The sequence below is a fragment of the Anoplolepis gracilipes genome, chromosome 8, assembly GCF_047496725.1.
Source record: "Anoplolepis gracilipes chromosome 8, ASM4749672v1, whole genome shotgun sequence".
NCBI classification, from domain to species: Eukaryota; Metazoa; Arthropoda; class Insecta; order Hymenoptera; family Formicidae; genus Anoplolepis; species Anoplolepis gracilipes.
In genome coordinates this window covers 4,373,124-4,396,129 of record NC_132977.1, presented here as the reverse complement: position 1 = coordinate 4,396,129, position 23,006 = coordinate 4,373,124, and the positions used below count along the sequence as shown (strand labels likewise).

Below are 23,006 nucleotides of genomic sequence, written 5' to 3'. Positions count from 1 at the left end.
ATGTATATTATTTTAAAGATAAAAATTTCTTCTTTCTTTTACAAATTTTTTGGAGAAAGATTATACATATAATATGTATATTCCCGGTAAAAAATTTCTCATATATAATTATATATAACAATATAAAAGTATATAGAAATATATAAAATTCTGTATAAGTTATGTATAGTTATGTATAGTATGCATAATTTTGTATTATCGTTGACTGACATGTAGCCAACATTAATATAAAATTATATATAATTATATATAATAAGTCATATATTATATATAATTATACATAACATACAAAATTTTATATATTTCTATATAATTTTATATGGTCATATATCATATATGATTATACATAACAAATTTTTTACCGGGTTCTCTTGTTCAAAATTGATTTGTGATATAATTTTACTAATTGTGAATTTATATATAATTTTCCCAGAGAAAAAATGTACAAAAAAGAGATAATTAAACAATTTTTCTTTTTCTATGTTTAAGGAAACTTATTATATAATTTTAATTTAAAGAGAGAGAGAGAGAGAGAGAGAGAGAGAGAGACTGTACTCATTAAATTTAACAATAAGTCGTAAACGATCTTACTTTCGTAGCATGATTCAGATGATTTGGAACCTTAATAATACGCGAGGTGATGGGTGATATACGAACGTTATAAAAAGTAGAATGACATAAGATTGCAGCTCGCGCAGTTCAATCTCACAAGCAAGTATAGACTGCAAGTTTGATGTCTTTCTCTTTCTTCGTTCCTTCCTTTTCATTCTACGTTCTTACTCTTTCTTTCTTTCCATCCATTTTTTTTTCTTGTTTTCTCCTTTCCCTCTTCTTTCGCATGTCGCGATCTTACAATTTCTTTGACTGAGAAGTCCTTTGATATCGGCAGTCGTCCCCCTCATGGGGGTTGTTAGCGGCCTTTAATTATATTTCACCGCGCTACAATATTCACCACCCCTATATTGCGTTATTTCTGAGAAAGAGCTACATTCTCGTTGAGAAAGAAATATTCGTGCTCTGTGTGAGACGAGCTGCGCGCACAGTGGCTTTGACCGGGAGAGCCATCGCTGAAGCTCGCGTGATACCGAATCATCCGCATAGTTTCACGCATCTGCGTGCGAGTCAGTTTGATTTTTTTTCCCCTTTTTTTTGTGCGCGATTATGTATCACTTAACTACAATGTTGTTCCGATGACAAGGGAAGGAGATGATCGAAGACGTCCGAGCTTCGGGGCCAGCTACGCCGATATCTCGGTCACTCTTTGTATATAATATAAACTTTCGGTGAAAGAAATCTTCTCTCCTCTCGTGCGTGTAATCTAAAGTTGTTGGGTCAGCATCGGAGGAATATCGTCGAGTCGCTCTACATATGTAATTTTCTTCCTCCCCCCCCCCCTCCCACTTACAATTCAACGATCTCGATCGTGTTACGTCCTACGTAAGCAGATTCTCACAACTACGAAATAATAATTGAGACAGTTTCCTTGAATTTTTCTTACGTAATTTCTTTTAATACATTTTTTTAAAGAAAATCTTAGATACTTCATTGACTATTTTTAAATTGATCGAATCACCGTATATTAAATATTAGATAAAATTACAAGGCTCGAAGAGAGAAAATCTTCCTCACTTTTTTTCTTTAAATTAGCGACGTAAAGAATACACATTTCAGAATCTCGTAATACGAGCGTGATAGGATAAGAAATTGTAATTGGGATTAGAAAATATAATGCAGGACGGGGTAAAGTAAAGAGTCAACATTCATGATTTATACGCGTATTTTTGCTTAGAGTAGCTATCTCTCGAATCTGTCGTCATCGCGTTCACAACATTACACGTTCTTGAACTTGCACAACTTGACTTGATCACGACGACGATCAGTCACGATTTATCAACGGAGAGAGGTACGAGTGCGCCGAACCGCGAGAAGAATCGAAGACCATTCAGTCAATCGATCATCTTCGTAATATTATATATAACGCAAGTGTGTTGGATACTCTTATGCAAAATGATTGTTATATAAAAGTGATTATTGTATAAGTGTTAATATTATTCTTACTACAAAATACGTCCTGTAATTTCGCGACTTGGGGTTATTTTTGTAATTTTAGTTGTGTTAAATATTTCGAGTAATGAATTATAGTTTTGTTAATTAGTTAATTTTGAAAAATACAAACGTGAAAAATATCACTAATATAAATGTAAATTCTTCGACGCGATATATATACATATATATATATATTAAATAATTGAATTTTTGAATAATCTTATAAAGTATGTCATTCATATATAAAAAAAATATTTTGAAATATTATATTCATCATAAAAGACAGAGAAAATATTACATTGAAAATATAATTTACATGAATGCAATCGCATTTCTGTTATTTATTAAATAATGTATTATTCATAAATATTGTATAGAACAAAAATGCGTTGTACGTGAGATTATTAACTTTTATGACTGCGATAATCTTTTAAACCCAAGAATTGCGTGTGCATACGCGTAAGAAACGGCAAGCTGGACCAAAGTCTAAGGTCGACGTCTTTTTTCCAGCGATAATATTATAGTGCACAGCTTTCGTAGAAAAGAGAATTGAAACGACTACGGAGGCACAAAGAGGAATGTCGACGTCCTGACGAAGAGGCGGATAGATTTTACTTACTAACGAGGTTTCCTGCATAACTCGTGAACGAAAATGAGGCCATTCGCAATCGTTCCCGCCCTTCTCTCTTGGTTAACGATCGTGGATTGCGTTTCGACCGGAGGATTCTGCGATCCGGAAACTGGGGACGGTGAGTTATAAAATCACGGTATACCAATATCACACGATGCATAATACGTGATTTAATATGTGATTGTTAACAACGAATGCAATGCTTCGGTCGATTGAATATTGAATCATCGCATCATTATATTGTGTAGATATTGAACTTGGCTTCGTATATCTCTTGGTCAAGAGTTAAGGAAACGTTTTCTTTGCGACTTCCTTCCTAGTCTTGCATAATTATGTAATGTACATGTTTTAATTTTACAAAGCGATAATTCCTTCAAATCACAAGGATTGACATGTATGACGAATAAAATGGATCAAACACTCTGTACACTCGTTTCGCTTTTCAGATTTCCAACACGCACACGTTGGCCTGATTATCTCGCCCATAATGTCCATTAAAATGATACGAGAGATCGAGATTTATTGGAACCACGTCAAATATCGACCGGGCGATACGATAGCTCTTTACACGGGTGAATCCACGAACGACCTCGAGCCAATTTATACCCTGATACCGAACGCGCCGAGTGGTATGAAGAGGACCGGAGTGCAGGCCACATTCGTTCCCACCTCGAGTCTCACGTTCGTTCAACAATGTCTACGTACGTATGCGATTACATAATTTTACGATATAGATTACGAATCGAGCGCATATCTCACGTAAAAGGTACACGTGGGGATTTCATTAATCTCTCATTATAATCTGATGATATAATAAAAACGACATGTTTTTTATTGTGTTTATTATTAAGACGATACTCTATCGTTATCTTTTTATTCTTTAAGTTTTGTTGAAGAGCAGTAAAAAGATTATTGTTTGTTGATTATTACGTCGATTCGCTACCTTTCTCTCTTTTGCGGCATATTTTTAATAAGTTGTATTTAAACTATATATTCAAATCTTTTTTTTTTTTTTTTTTTTTTTTTTTTTTTATATCAGAGTACCATGTCGCCTGGCTAAGAAACGGCACAATAAGACTGACAAACTGTCTGCAAACGCAGCCTCATTGGATGGCAGAGAGGAGGGATATCCTAGGATCATTACCGATGAGCAGGGTATTCCTGCCAGGTACACATGATTCTGCATCGTACGCGATACACGAGCGAGCGAACTCTGAGAATATCGTTGAGAGATTCGTAATAACCCAGGTAAATTCATAATTGCTTGGAAAATTGAATGCTCCTTTTAGGTAAATCTGCATAAGATCTCATTACAATAGTACCGAGAGAAAGTCGTTAAAAGATATATATTTCTATGCCATTAATTTTCCTTGATAGAGTCCTTTTATCGACTTGAAACAAACTTTTCTTTCAGTATAAAAGCACTTGTAATGATTCGAATAATAAGATTTTCTAGAAAAAGGAAAAGACTGTAAAACTTACAAATTAATTAATTATAATTTTGTTACAAATAATACGCGACAGTTAAAATATTTTGAAAATTATTTGTAAACAATATACGTATATAAAAATTTATTTTATCAGAACTGTTCTTCCCTGGTGAAAGGTGAAGTTTTTTTATCGTCTGGATAATTAACGAAAAATGTTCCAAAGTGTTATTAGCTTACACAGTAAGGCTCCTATTTCCTCATTACAGCCATATAGAATTACGAAACGTCAAAGGCGAGGAATTACACAAATTTTTTTCTTTTGCGCGGTAGGACAAAATAAATTAGTTATTTCATATATTATTACGAGTCTCAGATATATTTACATTATCAAATACACGAATGAGGGAAAAACTAATTTACTTCGACGTATAAAAAGTTAAAAAAAAAATTTCACATATTTTCTCGTTGTCGTAATTCAGTATGGCCGAAGATGTAGGAACATTGAAATTCAGATAAACATTAAATATGGAATAACCGTTGCTGGTAATCGTTAGGATAATTAAACTGCAGGATGTGGACGTGCTCGCGCAATTGATCTACGGGGTTCGATATCTGGACATCAGGGTCGGGCATTACCCTAATACGAATTCGATATGGTGGGCCAATCATGGGGTATTCAAATCTGTTCCCATGCAAAACGTTGTGAATCAGGTGAAGGTCTTCCTTGACAATACGAACGAGATCGTGATATTCGATATCCAGGAATTTCCCGTTGGTAATATTCCTTAATCGATATTTTTTGATCAGAAAAAAATAACATTCATATATATCAATTTGTAGATATAACAAAATTTCGATATAACATTTTCATTATATAATAACATATAACGCGTAGATATATTATAGAAGATAAAACATTTTGTATTATTTCTTTAAAGCATACTTTATGGTATAATTTATTATTATTTTCAATAACAATAATAAAAATATACTTTAATAATAAATATTATTAATTCTCTTTTCTTCTCTTTTTCATAATATGTAAGAATTTTTTATTTAATTGCACATTTGCTGTTGTTAATAGGTTTTGGAAAAAATCTGGGAGTACACCACGATTTCGTTGCGTTTCTCGAGGAACAATTTGCCGGATACTATTTGCCGAAGAGTTACGGATGGACCAGCACATTAAATACAATCTGGTCATCTGGGAAAAGACTCATAATTGGTTACGACGAGAAACGAGTCGTAAGTCGCTACGAAAGCGTGTGGCCCTGCGTGACACATCAATGGGGAAATGTCAGAAACATCGAAGATTTGTTTAACTATCTAAATCGTATCGAAACCGAAAGTCTCGGGTATGTAAAATTCGTACAAAAAATACTGATATGCTGGCAGACATTATAAACTTATAGCCCTATAATTAAACTCGATATTATTTTTGATACTTATGTCTATATCGTTTGATAAAAATAAGAATATTTGTTTTAATCGTGCTTCTCTGATTTCAGACATCCTAGAGCAATACCAAGATCAGCGATGGCAGAATTAACGCCCAACACATGGGACGTAATCTTAAATCGGCTTGGAAGCATTCGTCAGATGGCGGAGAAAGTTAATATTAATGTTACGAATTGGTATAATAGCAAGTGGCAACATACGGCCAATATCGTCGCCGTCGACTTCGTCCGATCATCTGGCATCATTGAAACTGCAATCGAATGGAACGAAAGACGAAATTCGCCTTGTTAAGATCACGCGTAAAAGTAAAAAAAAAAAAAAAACTTACAAACCAAAGTTTGTTAATACATTTCAATAATAATTCATAGCATGCCGAGCAGCGCAAGAGATTTTATGCTAGTACTTAATAATTTATTATCTCGATTCTATAATCTTTTGTGTAGTTATGTTGTATGAATATATAATAATTTTATACGCACAAGAGGTGGATCACGCAATTAGACAATGTCTATAATTGAAAGAATATAAATATCTTGTAAAAAAATATTCTTATTCTTCATATTTGATTATTTTCGTAGAAATATAATATACGAGGGGCAATATATATATGTTTTTAATTAAAGCTAATCAACGGTAGCTCGTTGAAATTCCGTTTATATCAACCCTCTCTTATCTTCTTAAGAAATCTAGGTAAAGCATAACGGCAGCTCGCGCATTAATCGTGTAATACGTAATACACTTTTTGCGTGATAATCGCAGTTCCGCCGGATGTGTGGATAATGCTCCAGTCAAGGTAACCGAGAGAAACGAAATTGTCTGTCGCACACAAAAGCGCGCGATGCAACGAAATCAGTTCATCATCCGGTACAGATGTTAGTCGTGAATACGAAACTGAAGATACATCTGCATCAGTATCTTGTGTTATCTGTCGCGTATGGAAAGAACAACAAATTTAAAACAGAGAACTTTTCCTCTAGAAGGAAACGGATTTTTGTACAAAGTCGATCAGCGCTTATTCCTTCTGTGAGGAATGTTTTTTTTTTTTTTTTTTTTTTTTACTAAAACCGTTTAATCAATTTGCTGCTTCTTAAACTTTTAGATGAATATTTTACGAAAGTAGAGAGTTTTAATCCTTACTAAGGTGACCATATATTTATATTCATATTTAGAAAAAATGTGCTGCTTATTGCTGCTGCTTTTACTGCCAATAGTAACTTCGAAACCGTGCGAGTATTCCGAGAATCAATATTATAATATGTGTCAAAATAATTCTCTCTCATGTCCTGGCGATCAGAAATGCACATTCATCGAACACTGCCCGACGGTTGTATCTCTAATGGAAAGAAACGAGCTCTCCGCCCACAGGTATAACGTGATATCATATTTTTTATATTATATATATAAATACGCGCGGATATATCCATATACCCCTACAATACCCCTAATCTTTTTCGAATATAGATTACGACAAGCTGTATGTGGATATGAACGAACGCGCATGAAAATTTGCTGCAGCGTAGACAGTTATTCCGAACGGCCGATATATAATACGAATCAGGATGCATACCTGACGCAATCTTCTAGCTCTCAATGCGGGAAGAGTCTTATTCGAAATAACATAGACGGTTTAGGATCGCATCCTTTCGTTGCGAGAATCGGTTTTGCAAGCAAGTATTTGCGCGAAATGCTTAAAATATGTCCTAGAATCCGCTCATTTTAGTCAGAATCTTGACTTTGAGAGTTAAGATATTATATATCAAATAACGTTGATAACTTTTCATTGAGTGCATAAACTCTATTCCAAGTTTCTCAACAAAGTTGTGCGATTTCAGTAACGTTATATATAAACGACAAACTATACTCAAGTTTGTCTATTTGCAGGAGAGATTAATTAGTCATATTTCTTTTATTATATAAAACATGCGCTTTGAGACTGTTAGCAAGAATTCGTTTTTCAGATACATTAACGAGTGAGATCAAATACTCGTGCAGTGGCGTGATTGTTAATGAGCGTACAGTATTAACTACAGCTACATGCGCACTCGCGAAATCGGACAGATACAAATTGTATGTATATAGCAGTCGAAAATATAATATAACGAATAATCGTTGCTAAGATTTTCGATTGTATAATTAAGCCTAGAATCGTAACATGCAATAATTATAACGGTTTTTGTTCGTATTTAGATGCTCTGTGCTTATTGGTGAATATAATACAGAGTCTGATCCAGATTGCAATAAATTGTTTTGCGGACACAATACCAGTAGCCACGATATATCGTATGTGATAAAACATCCGGGCTACGACGCCGCAAGTTTTTCTAGTAACGTTGCCTTACTTCGTTTGAAAAAGGCTATTAATTTTACAGGTATGTATGTACAATTCTTAAATATACATGTGAGTTATGACGCTCAGCCTTAATGAAATGCATATCTGGTCTTCTTCAGCAACAGCGCAACCAATCTGCTTTATACCGGAAGACAGATACGTCAGCTTGGAAAATACATGCACCGTTGTTGGCTGGGGAAAATTGTCCGGTCAAAAAGGTATTATATTAATTGAACAAACTATAAAGCATAAACTGTAAGCAGTGTTTAATGTGTGATGATTCAAATGCGATAACCCTGTGATCCAGCACAACCACCGACGCAACAGTCATTACAACTAAAACTCGTACCTAAGCAACAATGCTCAGATTATTCAAGCCAAGGTCTGTCTGTTGAATTGTGCGCCAAAGGAAATTGTGAACCTTGTTCAGGTTTTAGCGGAAGTCCTCTATTATATAAATATGCGGACACATATTTCCTCGTATGTTACATTAATATAAACATATATATAAACATATATATATATATATATATATATATACATATATATATACATATACATATATATACTTTAGATAATATTTTACATGTTTATAAATATATATTTTTTTGATCAGGTCGGAATTCTATCATATGGGTCTAGTTGCGACTCAAGCACCATTTTTCCATCTGCGTTCATAAATGTACAGAGATACACAAGATGGATCTTGGAGAATTCTTAAGATTGCAAATTGCAATCATCTCAAAATGGCACTTAAGAACACCAATTGGTATTGCATTTTCACGAGTTTTATTTTTTTCTCTATGAAATATTATTTGTGTTTAAATATATTCAAATATTTGCCACGCGTCATTTCCTTAGCTTCTTCTAGACCCAGCTGATAAGCTAAATCGTGCAGTTTTTTCACTTCCGAGATAAGCCCGGTCATTGTTAAATTACCCAATTCTGCAAGAAAATTTTTTACGATATTTAGCAACACAAGATAAAGAATTGTATGTTAATGCATATTAACTCACGATGCAATTGACTTATGTCGTCCGCTGAAAAACTCGCAGTCCAAAAACATGGCTCTGTCTGCGGTGAATTTTGAGCAACAAACTCATGCACACCTGGAACTTCATTGCTCGCTACATATATGATGTATATTATGTATATATATATCTCAAAAAGAGATTTTTTCTGAAAACAAGACACTCACTTTGTTCAGGCCATAAATCCGGAGACGCTCTATCCAGTTTTTCTAGACTCATAAGGCTCTCCTCTACGCAAGACAAATCTATAAAACAGAAATTTATCACTTAACTCTTCATACTTGAAATGTTTTCATTATAATGTAAATTGTTACTTTAAGCTTGAAATTTATAATTTTAAATTTAATTCAATACAATCAAGATTAATTTGTATAATACTTTCTGCACAATTAATTAAATTTGATCATTTTAATATTGTTACATTCTCTATTCTAAATTATTATCATGTAAGAGCAAACAAGATGTCGATAAAAATTAAAATAATAAATTTTAATATTTTGAGCATCTACTAAAGTTTACAATATTAAATAATATTATCTCAGATGCATCTTGGATTTTATTTTCTGTTGTTTTTCTCTTCTTTAAAAAGAACACTTAATTACGTAATAAAACAAACAAAAAATAGAAAAAATAGAAAAAAATAACACAAAATAGTTTAAGAAGCAGTTACATCAAGTTGCGTAACATATATGGTATATATATCTAACCTAACCTCAATATATACACCAGCGTAACCGGTGTACTCTGACAAATTTATTTCAGCACTTTGTTCTTTAAAATTCCAAACTTTCTTACCTGTTTGATCCACAGTCTCTTCAGTAGCCATAATGTTCGTTGAATTGGAAAGAAAATAAAATTTATTCAAGAGTTTCTAAAGAGAAAGATCACAACGGATCGACAAAATGACGGCGTGAAATGACGGAACGAGATACTTGAAACACGCGCGACTCTCTCTCTCTCTTTTATATATATATTTTGAAAAAACTCTCGAGCAACAGAATATAATTTCGCGTTACGCATTCTTCTCTCGACTTGTCGTGATCCCTCTGCGCAATTCCTTGGCTAATTCGGCCTGCTGCTGCAGAATGTAGACATTTTCAGCTTTTCGGCGCTCTCGTCGCTCGATGTCGCGTAACAGCCCCAAGTGAAGTTGCTCTCTGTGACGTAACGTAGTGCATCAGCTGATTATCAAATATTCGAATAATATACAATAATGCGCGTACACTCACCTACCTGTCATACGCCTGTTTGAAATGCACGTAGCCTATTATTCCGACGGATGCCGTGCAACATAAACCGAGAGTGACTTTAGATGCTGTTGACATATTCTCGAAGAACGATACGCGTCAAGTTGTCGCACATGGTTGCGCGAGGCATGATGGGAGATAATCGATATAATTCGGAGGATTCACACTGCGTCGATGTCCGACTGCGATTGGCTAGTTAGTTGGGAAGACGAGCTCTCTCATTGGATATCAGATTGCAATGTGGATCTCTCATATGCTTTGCTGTGATTGGTTGGTTCCCAATGTTGATTTTGTTGACCTTGATCATAGTTGTACTTGCGAGTGTCGAATTTAAGTACGATTTGTTCCGCGACATTAGACGTATAATACGCATTATTACGCGATTATTTTGTAATTATTAAAGAATTGCTGTGAGCATTCTGCAAATTGTACACATTGGAAAAATTGAAATAGTGAAATGTGCATTTTTAAATTAACGTAAAACGAAGTAGTAGTGAATTTGTGCGAGGGAAAAGTAACGTTAAGAGCTGCGCTATTTCATGTTTTCGAAGGTTAGATCTTTGTGATGTAACAAGTTCAAAAAGTTTATTCGTTAAAAACTTATTCTCTGCGATATGTTATAATTTGTATTAATATTAAAACAATAATGGCTTTGTCTTAAAGAAACATGAGTCTTTCTATCATTTATTCATATAAATAATCTTGATATTAAATTAGAAATTTAATTTATATCACTGGAAACTTTATTCTACATCTGCAATATTAATATAAATATTAATTAAAAATTATATAAGATGACTAATGATAATGCTCGTAACTGTTTTAAATAACTTGTAATTTAAAATATTCTTTCTCATGAAAAATATATCCAAGTTAAGTATTAATATATTGAGCACTATATGATGGGTTTATATTTCAATATTTTTAAATATTTAATATGTATATAATATATAATATACACACACACACACACACACACACACACACACACACACACACACACACAAGGTATAACAGAGCGCCCATATCAAGCATTTTTTTTTAAATGCTCAAATTCCTTCCTTTGACTTCCAAACAAAATATAAACATTATAACTCATGTTACGATGTTTACTTTTTTTTTTGCAAAGGGCAATGTAATTTAATTTTATTGTAAGTTTATGTTGTAAACATTACATTAAATTCCTTTTTATTTTACAGTGAGATTTTGCATTGTGTAGAATATCCCCTAACACCATCAAAATATCAAAAGCTCTCTCATTGCTGAACACCATCATGAAAATATTGAAAATAAATGTAAAATAAATCAACACTTGCATTAAGGAAAAATTTTATTCCACACAATGCGAAATCTCACTTTGACATGAAGAGGAATTTAATGTAATGTTTATAACATAAATCTACAATAAAATTAAATTATATTGTTCTTGAGCAAAAAAAGTAAACGTTGTAACATGAGTTACAATGTCTATGTTTTATTTGGAAGTCATTAGAAGAAATTTGAACATTTGTGAATGAAAATTAATTACTTGCATTTTTTTTTAGTTGATTGGATGGATTAAAAATTTTTCCTCTAAAAGTTGTTCCTTTTTAAAAAGTCCTATTACTAATGTATTTTTTAATATAGTAGTAATAAAAACAATATTTTTTGTAAAATAATCTATTTATAAAACTTAAATTAATCCTCAAAGAAATGTCATTTCTTATAAAACATATAAGAAAGGACATTTCTTTAAGGATTAATTCAAAAGTATATTCAGTATATTTAAATACATAATCAATGATTTTAACAGATGTTATTTATTTTATTTTCAGACTCAAAGTAAAAATGATATCATTCTTAGCAAAAAGCTATCATATCTACTACGCCATGGCGCTATAAAAGAAGGGTTAAATATTAAACCAAATGGCTTTGTTGCAGTAGATGAGCTGTTGAATAAATTGCATTATTATACTATTGACGATATCAAGAGAGTAGTAGAGAATAACAACAAACAGAGATTTACCCTTAATACTGTTAATGGTATTTTAGAAATCAAAGCAAATCAGGGTCATTCCATATCTAAGATTAACGAATTGACTTTAAAAATACTTGCTAATGCAGAATTTGATATAATTCATGGAACTTATTTTAAATATTGGAAAACAATAAAAGTTGAAGGTTTATCGCGTATGAAAAGAAATCATATTCATTTTGCTAAAGGATTAAACTTTATTAACGGCTTGCGTCAAAGTGCGGAACTTTTTATTTATATCAATTTTGAGAAGGCAAAGGAAGATGGCTTAATATTTCTTGAATCTGAAAACAGTGTTATTCTCTGTGATGGAAATTTAAAAGGATATATTGAAATAAAATATTTCTTGAAAGTGATTACTAAACACGGTCAAGCATTAAACTTTTGAAAATATTCATCTTTTGAACTCTTTATTTAAAAAAAAAAAAAAAATTTATCTTTATTTTTAACATATTACTGCTAAGTAACTGATATTTTCTGCAAAGGAGTAAGGAAAAAAGAGACAAATCAATATAACAAATTAATAATTATTTAAACAATTGCACATACCGTGTATTTAATAATGAATTCTAAATCATCTGCTGAACCTGTTAATTATGCAAATAATCAAGCTGCTACAAGTTCAAATCGTCCAGTGAAATCACAAGAGCATAAATTTCGAGAAGAAGATCAGTATTATTTACCAAAAACACTTTGCATTGCTCCTTTACCAAGAACTATATCGCGAGAGGATTTAACGAGATTTCTCCACCAGTTTGGACGAGTTAAAAGGGAACGTTATAGACGGAATTCCTTATGGATTGAGTACTATGATAGGTAATTTATGATAAATATTTGTGATAAGGAACAAATAATAGCTGTAGTTAATTATAGTTAATTTTAATAACTCATATAATTTTAAATATATTAAGATTTTATTTTATATTTATTATTTTATTTTATATAAATTTCTTTTATATTGTTATTAAATATATTTAAATACATTATTTCTATTTTGCTTGAATTTTGATAAAGATTTACTTTAATGTGTCAATTTATATTCTACATTATGATTAATATATTTATATCGTTAATTTAGAGAAAAGAAAAATAAAAACATACTCTTAATACCTTGAAAAATGCAAATATGTAAGTCATTGTACATATGAGATATTTCATTTATATTTCCTTGTAATGTTACAGCTCACCTGTTAATATTTTAATGAGCAAGTCAAATTGGTTTCCAAATGAAAAATTATGTCTGAGAAGGATTAAGAAAAATAAAGAAAATGGTGTTGACAGAGGTAAAGACAAATTTCTCTTATATAAAACAGTATCATACTTACTATTCCTATTTCTTTTATGAACGTTATTTAATAAAATATTTGTTTATTATTTCACTAGGGAAGAAAACTAATAATATATCGAATGAGGAAGAAGAAGATCCAATAAGTTACGATCGTATAAAGAACGTTATTGAAACTGAAGTAACATTTGACGGTCAATTAACAGCACTTTTAAATACAATACAACTTACTGAATTTGATTTAAAAACACGATACGATGTCATTTGCACTCACTTGAATGAGATATTCAGACCAGTTTTTCCAGAATGTCAAACATATAAATTTGGCTCAACAGTGGCTGGATTGAGTTTTAAAGAAAGTGATTTGGACATCTATATGTATGTTGGTGAAATCGGTAAGACATTATTTTACTATCGTATATATTACAATTACAATATCGTTATATATGTTTAATAATAATTAAATAATTTTCATTTTTTATTTAAGATTTATCACCGTCTTATCATAAACCGGATATTCCACCGTTTAAGCTAACGCTAACGATATTTAGAAGAGTAAGAAAAATTATGTACAGTATGAAATCTGTCTTTTCTAATATAATATCAATCCCTAAAGCGAAAACACCTATTATAAAGTTTCGTTATATGCCGACTAATGTCTCGTGTGATATCTCTTTCAAAAATGGCCTAGGTATTTATAAAAGTAATTTCCTACGTTATTGTGCATCACGAGATCCTCGATTACAACCATTAATGCTGTTCATCAAGTATTGGGCAAGGCATTTTGGAATTTCGGGCATCGGAAGAATTTCTAGTTACGGATTAGTGTGTCTTATTATTTTTTATCTTCAACAAGAACCAGTCGGTCTTCTTCCGCCTTTATTAGATCTCCAAAAAACTTGTGTTCCACACATCATAAATGGATGGCAAGTCAATTTTAATGAAAATACTGTATTACCACCCATCAATAATAGCAGTAGTATTGCAGAACTATTTCACAATTTCTTCTCCTTTTATGCTACGTTTTCCTTTAATTCATGCGTAATATGTTTGTTGGACGGAAAAACATATTCAGCAGTTGACTTTGCACAAATAGACAAATTACCCGATTATATGGACAGATACAAAACTTGCGTCATGGAGAATAGTGCCAAGAAATTAGATATTCACAAACCATTATGCCTTCAAGATCCGATTGAACTTAATCAGAATACAGCTGCAATTACATCGGACCGCGCATTAATAGCATTCCAAAATTGTTGCGCGTTTAGTGTCGAAATCTGTGCAGCCGCTAAAGCAAATAATTATGAAAATTTATTGAAAACGTTATTTAATACAGTACCTCCTCAACTGATACCAACGAAGAAAAGGAAAACGAAATTTAAAAGTATAATAAAAGCTGGTCGTTTCCTTCATGCTGGATTACCAGAAGATTTCGAAAAACGTACAGATATCTCTAACAAGGAGCAGTATAAGAAAGATAATTGGTATTTCCTGATTTTTAATTTAATAAGAGATATCTTCGAAATGATTTTTAAATTACAAGTCGAGGTCCTTGATCAAGAAACAAAGCAACAAAAAGTTGAAGTATTGTCCGATGTGCATACTAGAAGTCAACAAAAGATAACGTTCCATTGCACAGGCAATAAATGTGTATGGTATAACAGAAAGAAAAATAATAAAACTTTATTGGATGTTCAATTAAGTCTTCTGGAGAAAGAAGCTATTATGTCAGACAGAGTGGTGGAACAATTGAACGCTGATGGGACGAATGATATCAAGCTAGATTTTATATGTACATTAGAAAAGATGGATAATCCTATAGCAGTAATTATAATCCTAAATGATGAGAACAGTCAAAATCACATCATTCGACAATTTGAGTGCTTTGTAGACAGTTGGATACCAAAAATAATAGAGAAGACATTGCTACATATGTTACAGTTCAGAAAGACTTACAGCGAATTGCTGTACTACAAGAAACCGTGATGGTCCTATGCAAGTATGTGTACACGTCACATACGTTTTCTTACATTCATGGACCAAACATTAAGAACTTTTTATAATTTGATCATTCTAATTTCATTTTTATAACATTACTAGAGAGAAGTCATTAATTTAAAATATAGGTTCAACTATAAGTGTTGTCTAATTAGAATATTTATATATTTTCCAGACTTAAAAAATGTATAAATTCACAGAGTATGACTTTGATGAACATGTATAAAAACAATCATATGTAAAGGATTAAATTTTCCTTTCTGATATTCACACATATACTACTAGTATATAACTATTACTTATGAATATATATGTATGATTTATGAATTCATATAAAATATTTGCGAGCTATAACTCTTAGCATAACGAAATTAAAATAAATACGATTTTTTACAAATATAAAATATCTTTATTTTGTTGTAATGAAGAAACTAAATGTTTTACTAGATAGTGTATATTTAAAACTTTCTGATTATCTTAATAAATTTTGTATCTTTTTTTAGATTATATAATTTTTACTGCTTATAATAATCATAATAATTATACATATAATAATTGTAGTAATCATAATAATTACATGTATCATTATTGTTTTCTGTACTTTTCATCTTTTTTCTTTCCAATGTCATATTTCATTTTCAGCACAGGAAGTTGAATAGTAAAACTAAAAAAAGAATCTATATATACTCATTATCAGAGCTTTGTTCTATTTCTCCCTTTTTCTCTCTCTCTCTCTCTTTCTTTCTCTCTCTCTCTCTCTCTCTCTCTCTCATACAGTTCGGTTCAGTTCGTTCCAGTACGAAACTTTATAGAGAGATTGTTAAATATATTTCAATGTAAAATTTCACAATTTATAAAAAAATAATAGGAAATTTTTTACAATGTGCATCTGGCGTTATTAATAAATTTAAGGAACGATACAGCAAAAATAAGAATTATAAAATTGCAAAAATACGCTAAGATGAGTGAAACCTCGCGTACACGAGTCATACAAGATATTTGATCTAATCAAAAGTTAGGTTATAGATGAGCAATATGGTGGAATAGAGAGGAAGAGAGGATTTTTTCGTCGGACTGGCACTCATTCTTCACATTAAGGGTATTGTTTCAGTCGCGCATTCACAATTTTGTTAAAACAAGTATACATCTTTATTTAAATATGTCTTTCTAGCTGCCGTCCTATTGTCGATACGTGCAATTTTTGATTATGCGAAAGCTCTGCAATAGTACTGCAATTCCTCCTTGCAACATTTTTTTCACGCATAAGAGACAAAATAGGAACCTCGTCGATTAAATTCTAATTAACCTAATCTATGAAGTCAGAAATTGCCTGTAGCAAAATTTCTAACTATTCATTATTCATCATTTCTAATTTAATTTTTTTCCTATGCCAAATAATAAAAAAAAATATATATATATAATTCTATCTTTGTTAAAAAGATGCTCCAGATGATTTAATGATTGTCAATTGCTAAAGCCAAGTTAGTGAAGGTTTGATTATAAAGTAGTCTCTTCTTAATCTAATAAGAATCAAATAATCTGTTGTTTTACAATTAATTATCTTAATTTAAATTAAGCATATTTATAATTGACATTTTACGTATGTTGAATTATTGCACCTGTCAGTTGCGTATGAATAAAAAAATTTAACAAAAATTTTATATGTTGTCAAAATCAAGATATTTTTAAAACGTTAAAAACTACAGTGTTACATTGAATTTTAATAAGCATGTTGAAGGTAAAATAACTTTGTTATGTTACAGACATACTCAAATATGGATAAAATATAGAGATTATAGATACTGTATATGATTAACCAGTCATATAATTGAAATAACACAATCCTATCAATTGTGTCAAATTATTTGTTCGAACATGTTATGTTCGAACATACTTTCTATAAGAATTTATTTGAAGCCAATGTGAATACAACGCTAACTATGTGAATACAAGCGGAGTAGTTAAGTTTTGTGCAAATTTCAAAAGTTGATATAATTGAAAGAATATTTTGTATAGATTATTTCAAACTATTGAAGTAATCATACGAGTTGGTGAGCAACATGAAGAATACAAACGATAAAGATGACAATCAAATGGATGTAAAGCAAAGTGAAAAAATGAAAACTACTGGCAAGATTCATGTGAAACAATCTCATGAGATAATTAAAGATGCCTCGTTGAAAAATATCGATGTGCAACGTGCAATTGAGGGCCTTAAGGAGATACCAGATGAAGAACTGCAAGAGTTCCTTGACGATGAAGACTTTATGCAAGGATTGGATGTCGTAGATGCTTGGGAAGGAGATGAAGAGAGAAATCGTGAGAACGAGCAAGACAAGAAAAATGTTGTGGAACGAAAAGAGAGACGATCCTCTAGGTAGTGTTATTAGTTTAAATAGTTTTTACTTAATATTATATTATTGTTATTATATCTTGTGCAAGCATATATATATATATATATATATATATATATATATATATATATGCACAACATATAACAATATATATATATATATATATATATACATATATATACAGTGCTATTGTATGAGATGTTTTTTTTATATACAAGTCCAGTACAAGAGAATTGACTGTGACTTGTGTTAATTTGAATTAATTATATTAATTTATATTGTATAGAAATGTATTACAGCTTAATTTTTTTGCAGTTTAATTATAAGTTGCAAATATTATTAGACAATTTGTACATTTTGCTGTGTATATTACTGTGTATCTATTTAATAAGAAAATTTATAACAGGCTTGCTATTTTTTGAGCAAATAAATGATGGTAAAAGTAATTATAGGGAACGTCATCGTCCTGAGCCTAAGGGATCTTACAGTCGTGTAAAACCGAAGAAAGAAGAGAAGAAACGCGAGGAGATTCGTCGAGACCCTTTGAAAAGCACAAAGGACATCGAACGGGATAAGATGCGAACGAAGAGAGATACTGAGAGCAAGCTCCTTGCCGAAAAAGAGAAGGCGATTAAACATTTGCTTGATTCGGACAATGTAGTCCCACCTGGTACGGAAGCTGAAGCTATTCAGAGCATCACGGAAGAACAGAATAGGGAACGAGCGCAGCGCGAAGCACAACGAAGCAGGGAACATCGCAGGAGCAAATCGTTTGATCGTTATTCCAGACCTAGTCCGATAAGGCGTAGAACTCCCGATAGACTTCGGTCGAGTCCCCATCGACGACGAAGTCCTTTTGTGTTAAGTCCAGAGCGTCGTAGGAGTCCTGTCAAAAGCGCGGAGAAACATAGAAGTCCTCACCGATACAGTCCAGGCAAACGAAAAAATTCACCGCGACACTTTTCCGATCGAAGAAGTCCCATCATGTTAAGTCCAGATCGACGAAGAAGTCCTAGACGACTTAGCGGAGAACGAAGATCCAGCGTAGATAAAAGATGGAGCCCTGAACGGTCGCGAAGGAGACGCACTGAATGGATACATGAACGGTGAGGAAAATAATTCTTAATTTTTGTTAAAAGATTTTCAGATACTTTCAACTCTTTCTGTTTCGAGAAAGAGGTTTAGAAAAATGTATTAATTATTTAAAAATAATTTTTCTTTCTTTTTTTACGGTACGTGTCTGTATGTGTGTGTGCGTATGTGTGCGTGTGCGCGCATACTATAAGAACCACTGTACAAATTATTTTGTACAAATATATGTTTTATTAGTATATTTACTTGATAGCTATAATTTCTCACAAACATTTTTTGCATAAATTTTATATTCTTATTATAATGTATACAGATATATCTACTAAAAATGTAACAGAGATTGTATCTTAATGACTTTATTTTAACACATCGCAATTGTAACTGCTTTAAATGTTAAGCCGGAGAAGTCGATCTCACGATCGGAGGAGCCGCAGTACGGAACGTCTGAGAAGACGCTCAAGTCGTTCACCAGCAAGCAGACGTTACAGTCCTCGTCGTCGAAGTCGCACACGAACGCGTAGCAGATCGGTGGAGAAGCGTACGAGGAAACGTTCGCCCTTCATCAACGAACTGGCGAGACAACTGAGAAACGAAGCGATGATGCCGACCGGTGTAAACAGCGGTGGATACGTACAACCCGCGATGGAAGGAATTGCACCGTTGCTCAATCCACTACCTGTGTATCAACAAGAACCGGAACCTCGACCACCACCACCACCATCATCAGCACCAGCATCTATAGCGCCTCCAACGTACATGCATCAACCAGGTCCACCGTCACTGCCGCCATCGTCTATGCTACCTATTTCGAGTGGACTGCCGTTTATGAATTTCGAACCCATATCGAGTGTACCTCCAATGAATTTCGAACCACCGCCACCGCCACCGCCGTCGCACATCCTACCTCCGACCGAATATTCTTCCGGTCCTGTCATGTACAATCAGCCGAATGTCACTCCTCCTATCCAAGCACCGCTACCGCCATCGGCGATCCGTCCACCCTTGCTCCCTGCACCGGTACCCGCGCCACAACCTGTACCCGCACCGGTGATGGATCACACGCAGATACCATATAATCCGTCGCACACCATGTCCTCTGTCCGACGATCGCCGATTCGTCAATTTGAATCTTTGAACAAACCGTCGAATCACTCGATCGCTGCACCGTCCACGTCGTCGCAGAATTACGCGGAACGTGGATCAGCATCGTACACTGAATTTCATGCTCCGCACAAGGAACGAGTGAAAACACCCGAACCACCAGTCATCTCCAAACCAAAAGTAATTTTAATACGTATAATAGTGATGAATATTTTAATTTTGTTTTAAATTCGATGAGAAGCGTTTATCGCTACGTCGAATTTAATTGATATTAATTTATTTTGATTCGCCGTATGGAGCGTTAATTATATGTGAATATTATGTGCAGAAAATAGATTAATATTTTTTTTATATTTTGCATCTTACAGCAATTTGAAAAAACCAGCTTATCCAGTCTACTAGAAGCGTCAGTTTCAGCCAAAGGTGCGAGTATGTTTTTACTTGTTACGTGTTTTGTAAATATTTATAGAAGAACTTTGTACATAGTTTATTTTTCATAATCACATAAAACTATGTAATTTTATTTGTTAAATTATTCTAATTTTTTATATTTTCTTTTTCATTACGTTTTCTAGATTCATCTAATATACCAGTGCTATATCCAGGTAAGAATCTTGACAGTTTTAACAAGGTGTTTATAATCGCGTGCTTCGTGTATGTGAAAGTTGCGCGATATGTCTTTAATGTATAGTGTACTTTTTTTATATAAAGACATTTGTGTGCTCCATTTTATGATTTACAACGTGCATCAAGATCACAAGAAGCATGACATACAGCGTATCTTTATAAGCATTACGGCATGTACATCATTCTGGTGTTGATTCTACGCAACTCTGTTTTCTTTTCACTAATAGGATTCAAGCCTGAAATAATGCGGCATTGCGAACAAGCGTTGTGCCAGCTTCCACTTGAGGATCCACGTTTAAAGATGAAAGGCAGATTTTTCTATGATCGCAACGAAGAAGACCATACGAAAAATGATCCCGAGGACCATTCGTCGAATTCGATACTTCTTCAGAAAGGCAAAACCAAGATATTTTGGGAAGAGAGTAACGTGGAACAGCAGATACCGATTCCAAAATCAACAACTCAGATGCATCAGAAGATCTGTCAAACAGATGAGGTGGAAACAGAAACGAAAGGCGTGCAAGTATATGTCACCATGACTGACGCCGAAACACAGGTCTATTCGCACGATCTCCAGCAAATTAAGGAAGAAAAGCGACCAATAATGGATCGTCTTGATTGGAGCATACGGGAAACGTATGAATACGCTCCCAAATTTCGTGAAGCAGATGATCTCAGATGGAGTCTAAGTAATTCTTCGCAGAGACGTTCTTACAGACAACCATCTCCTTCTAGAAGATCCGTTGACGAGCACGAACATCATGTAGATTCCATGGATCATGGATCTAGAAGCGTGAGATTAGAATCTCCTGTTAGAAGTAGAGATGATTTCTCCGCTCATAATACACGTGATCATTATAATCATAATAGATATTCGCCAGATTATCATAGACGTTCTATGGAGCGCAACGATTTTCATGACAGAAGAAGCGATCATAGCCGCGGAGAGAGTCCGATGGAGTTAGAAGAATCCGACGATGAGTTAGTGGATGACCATACATTCCAAAGAGAACACGATTGGCATGGAAGAGGAAAGGTTAAAGACAAAAGTCATGCTTTGAGAGGAAAGCACTTGGGAGGAAAACAATATCGGAGTCATGGAAGTTTTCGAGGCAAGTTTTAAGACTAACAATAAGTATTAATTACATATACATCGAATAGAATATCATGTCAACAATGATACAGATAATTTCAATCTTAACAATATATATGTATATGAAAGTTACAAGAAATATTATGTTATACATACAATACCATAAACTGTAATTCTGTGATGCTATGTACATGAAACTTAATTGATATCAAAAGAGTGAAAGGAGATGAATATTTAAGTATGAATTCAAAATGAAGAGAACTATAAAAATGTATGCTTAAATATTTCTGCATAAGTGTGTTTAATTTTCTATTTAAGGATTGTGCATATCGGATTGATAATGAAAAGTGTATGAGAAAAAAAAACATCGCCGTCTTCTTTTTTATGTTGTAAGAATTGTTAAAATTAGAATAATATATATAATCTTGTAACATGTATCATAATATTGTAATATTGCATACTGTGTAATAGTAAATACTGTTTAATTGTCATTTTTATTGTATATTTATATATATATATATATATATTGAAAACTAGCGATAATACAACAGTTTAATAAAAAATTGTACACATTTAGTAGAATGAATAATATACAAATCTTATAAACATACACACAGAAAACATGACATGTAATGAAGATTGAACGAAATGTAATAAAGTAATGATTTGCAGCGTAACCAATAAAGATTATAAATGGAATGTATTGTGAAATTTAAGAACAAGAGTATACATGATTTTTTTGTGAAAATTTTATTAGAAAATTATTCTTTTCTATTCATAGGTTTTACCATTATGTATTGTTAAAATTTGAATGTTCCATTAGTCATATCTGTTCTCGTTATTATTATAAACTCTATTATATAATAGTTAATTATAAATTCTATCATAAAATAGTTTATTTTTATATATATACAATATATATATATGCGTGAAAATCAAACTACATTATATAGAGAAATATATGTTTGCCGAATCGATTTACATTTATTTTTAAATTGCACATCTCATTTTATTAAGACTTTTATTATTGTAAATTAATCTGGAACTATATATAATACATACTGCACGTGTGCTATTGCTCAAGTATTACGTCATATTGTGCAGTTTATATATTTTTGTCTCGAAGCTACCATCTCGCAAATTGTTTTCTTTTTTTTTATCTTTGAAAAATTTTATATCCCTAAATCCAATGTACTCTTTGTTATATGTATTATGATTTTTGTAAGAAAAACAATTTATTGAATGCCATCATCTCGCGAACAAATAT

At 32.4% G+C, this 23,006-nt stretch overlaps 7 protein-coding genes across 12 annotated transcripts; 5 read left to right on the top strand and 2 right to left on the bottom strand.

The window, feature by feature from the left end:
- The first annotated feature begins 591 nt into the window (after positions 1 to 591).
- Positions 592 to 6,588, top strand: LOC140668577 (PI-PLC X domain-containing protein 1). Of its 2 annotated transcripts, none has more exons than XM_072897736.1 (7): positions 592 to 1,983; positions 2,557 to 2,795; positions 3,124 to 3,378; positions 3,717 to 3,925; positions 4,678 to 4,882; positions 5,192 to 5,462; positions 5,616 to 6,588. In XM_072897736.1, the coding sequence occupies exons 2-7, from the start codon at positions 2,699 to 2,701 to the stop codon at positions 5,854 to 5,856; spliced, it is 1,278 nt and encodes a 425-aa protein (XP_072753837.1). In that variant the 5' UTR covers positions 592 to 1,983; positions 2,557 to 2,698; the 3' UTR covers positions 5,857 to 6,588. The 2 variants fall into 2 exon arrangements, with proteins under 2 accessions (XP_072753837.1, XP_072753838.1); XM_072897737.1 differs by having other exon boundaries at positions 592 to 2,024.
- A 118-nt stretch (positions 6,589 to 6,706) lies between these two features.
- On the top strand, positions 6,707 to 8,615 carry LOC140668583 (chymotrypsin-like protease CTRL-1). Its single transcript, XM_072897745.1, has 6 exons — positions 6,707 to 7,232; positions 7,524 to 7,632; positions 7,753 to 7,934; positions 8,014 to 8,112; positions 8,202 to 8,374; positions 8,511 to 8,615. Exons 1-6 carry the CDS (start codon positions 6,740 to 6,742, stop codon positions 8,613 to 8,615), a joined length of 1,161 nt encoding a protein of 386 aa, XP_072753846.1. The 5' UTR covers positions 6,707 to 6,739.
- A 45-nt stretch (positions 8,616 to 8,660) lies between these two features.
- On the bottom strand, positions 8,661 to 9,938 carry Lin-52 (DREAM core complex component lin-52). 3 transcript variants are annotated; one of them, XM_072897740.1, is made up of 4 exons: positions 9,721 to 9,938; positions 9,093 to 9,170; positions 8,911 to 9,009; positions 8,661 to 8,839 (listed from the first exon to the last, which is right to left on the bottom strand). In XM_072897740.1, exons 1-4 carry the CDS (start codon positions 9,749 to 9,751, stop codon positions 8,706 to 8,708), a joined length of 342 nt encoding a protein of 113 aa, XP_072753841.1. In that variant the 5' UTR covers positions 9,752 to 9,938; the 3' UTR covers positions 8,661 to 8,705. The 3 variants fall into 3 exon arrangements, with proteins under 3 accessions (XP_072753841.1, XP_072753842.1, XP_072753843.1); XM_072897741.1 differs by having other exon boundaries at positions 8,911 to 9,003; positions 9,721 to 9,861; XM_072897742.1 differs by having other exon boundaries at positions 8,911 to 9,021; positions 9,721 to 9,784.
- Pet117 (cytochrome c oxidase assembly factor-like) lies at positions 9,938 to 10,316 on the bottom strand. The gene is made up of 2 exons (XM_072897744.1): positions 10,159 to 10,316; positions 9,938 to 10,082 (listed from the first exon to the last, which is right to left on the bottom strand). Exons 1-2 carry the CDS (start codon positions 10,248 to 10,250, stop codon positions 9,938 to 9,940), a joined length of 237 nt encoding a protein of 78 aa, XP_072753845.1. The 5' UTR covers positions 10,251 to 10,316.
- A 158-nt stretch (positions 10,317 to 10,474) lies between these two features.
- On the top strand, positions 10,475 to 12,574 carry LOC140668579 (tRNA 2'-phosphotransferase 1-like). The gene is made up of 2 exons (XM_072897739.1): positions 10,475 to 10,723; positions 11,987 to 12,574. The coding sequence occupies exons 1-2, from the start codon at positions 10,712 to 10,714 to the stop codon at positions 12,572 to 12,574; spliced, it is 600 nt and encodes a 199-aa protein (XP_072753840.1). The 5' UTR covers positions 10,475 to 10,711.
- A 173-nt stretch (positions 12,575 to 12,747) lies between these two features.
- On the top strand, positions 12,748 to 15,876 carry LOC140668576 (speckle targeted PIP5K1A-regulated poly(A) polymerase-like). Its single transcript, XM_072897735.1, has 4 exons — positions 12,748 to 13,002; positions 13,369 to 13,469; positions 13,570 to 13,866; positions 13,959 to 15,876. The coding sequence occupies exons 1-4, from the start codon at positions 12,749 to 12,751 to the stop codon at positions 15,458 to 15,460; spliced, it is 2,154 nt and encodes a 717-aa protein (XP_072753836.1). The 5' UTR covers position 12,748; the 3' UTR covers positions 15,461 to 15,876.
- Positions 15,877 to 16,234: 358 nt separating this feature from the next.
- On the top strand, positions 16,235 to 22,532 carry LOC140668575 (uncharacterized). 3 transcript variants are annotated; one of them, XM_072897733.1, is made up of 8 exons: positions 16,235 to 16,571; positions 16,644 to 16,953; positions 17,236 to 17,849; positions 18,279 to 18,932; positions 19,317 to 20,199; positions 20,388 to 20,442; positions 20,595 to 20,624; positions 20,874 to 22,532. In XM_072897733.1, the coding sequence occupies exons 3-8, from the start codon at positions 17,533 to 17,535 to the stop codon at positions 21,767 to 21,769; spliced, it is 2,835 nt and encodes a 944-aa protein (XP_072753834.1). In that variant the 5' UTR covers positions 16,235 to 16,571; positions 16,644 to 16,953; positions 17,236 to 17,532; the 3' UTR covers positions 21,770 to 22,532. The 3 variants fall into 3 exon arrangements, with proteins under 3 accessions (XP_072753834.1, XP_072753833.1, XP_072753835.1); XM_072897732.1 differs by lacking the exon at positions 16,644 to 16,953; XM_072897734.1 differs by lacking the exon at positions 16,644 to 16,953 and having other exon boundaries at positions 16,235 to 16,611.
- Positions 22,533 to 23,006: the final 474 nt, after the last annotated feature.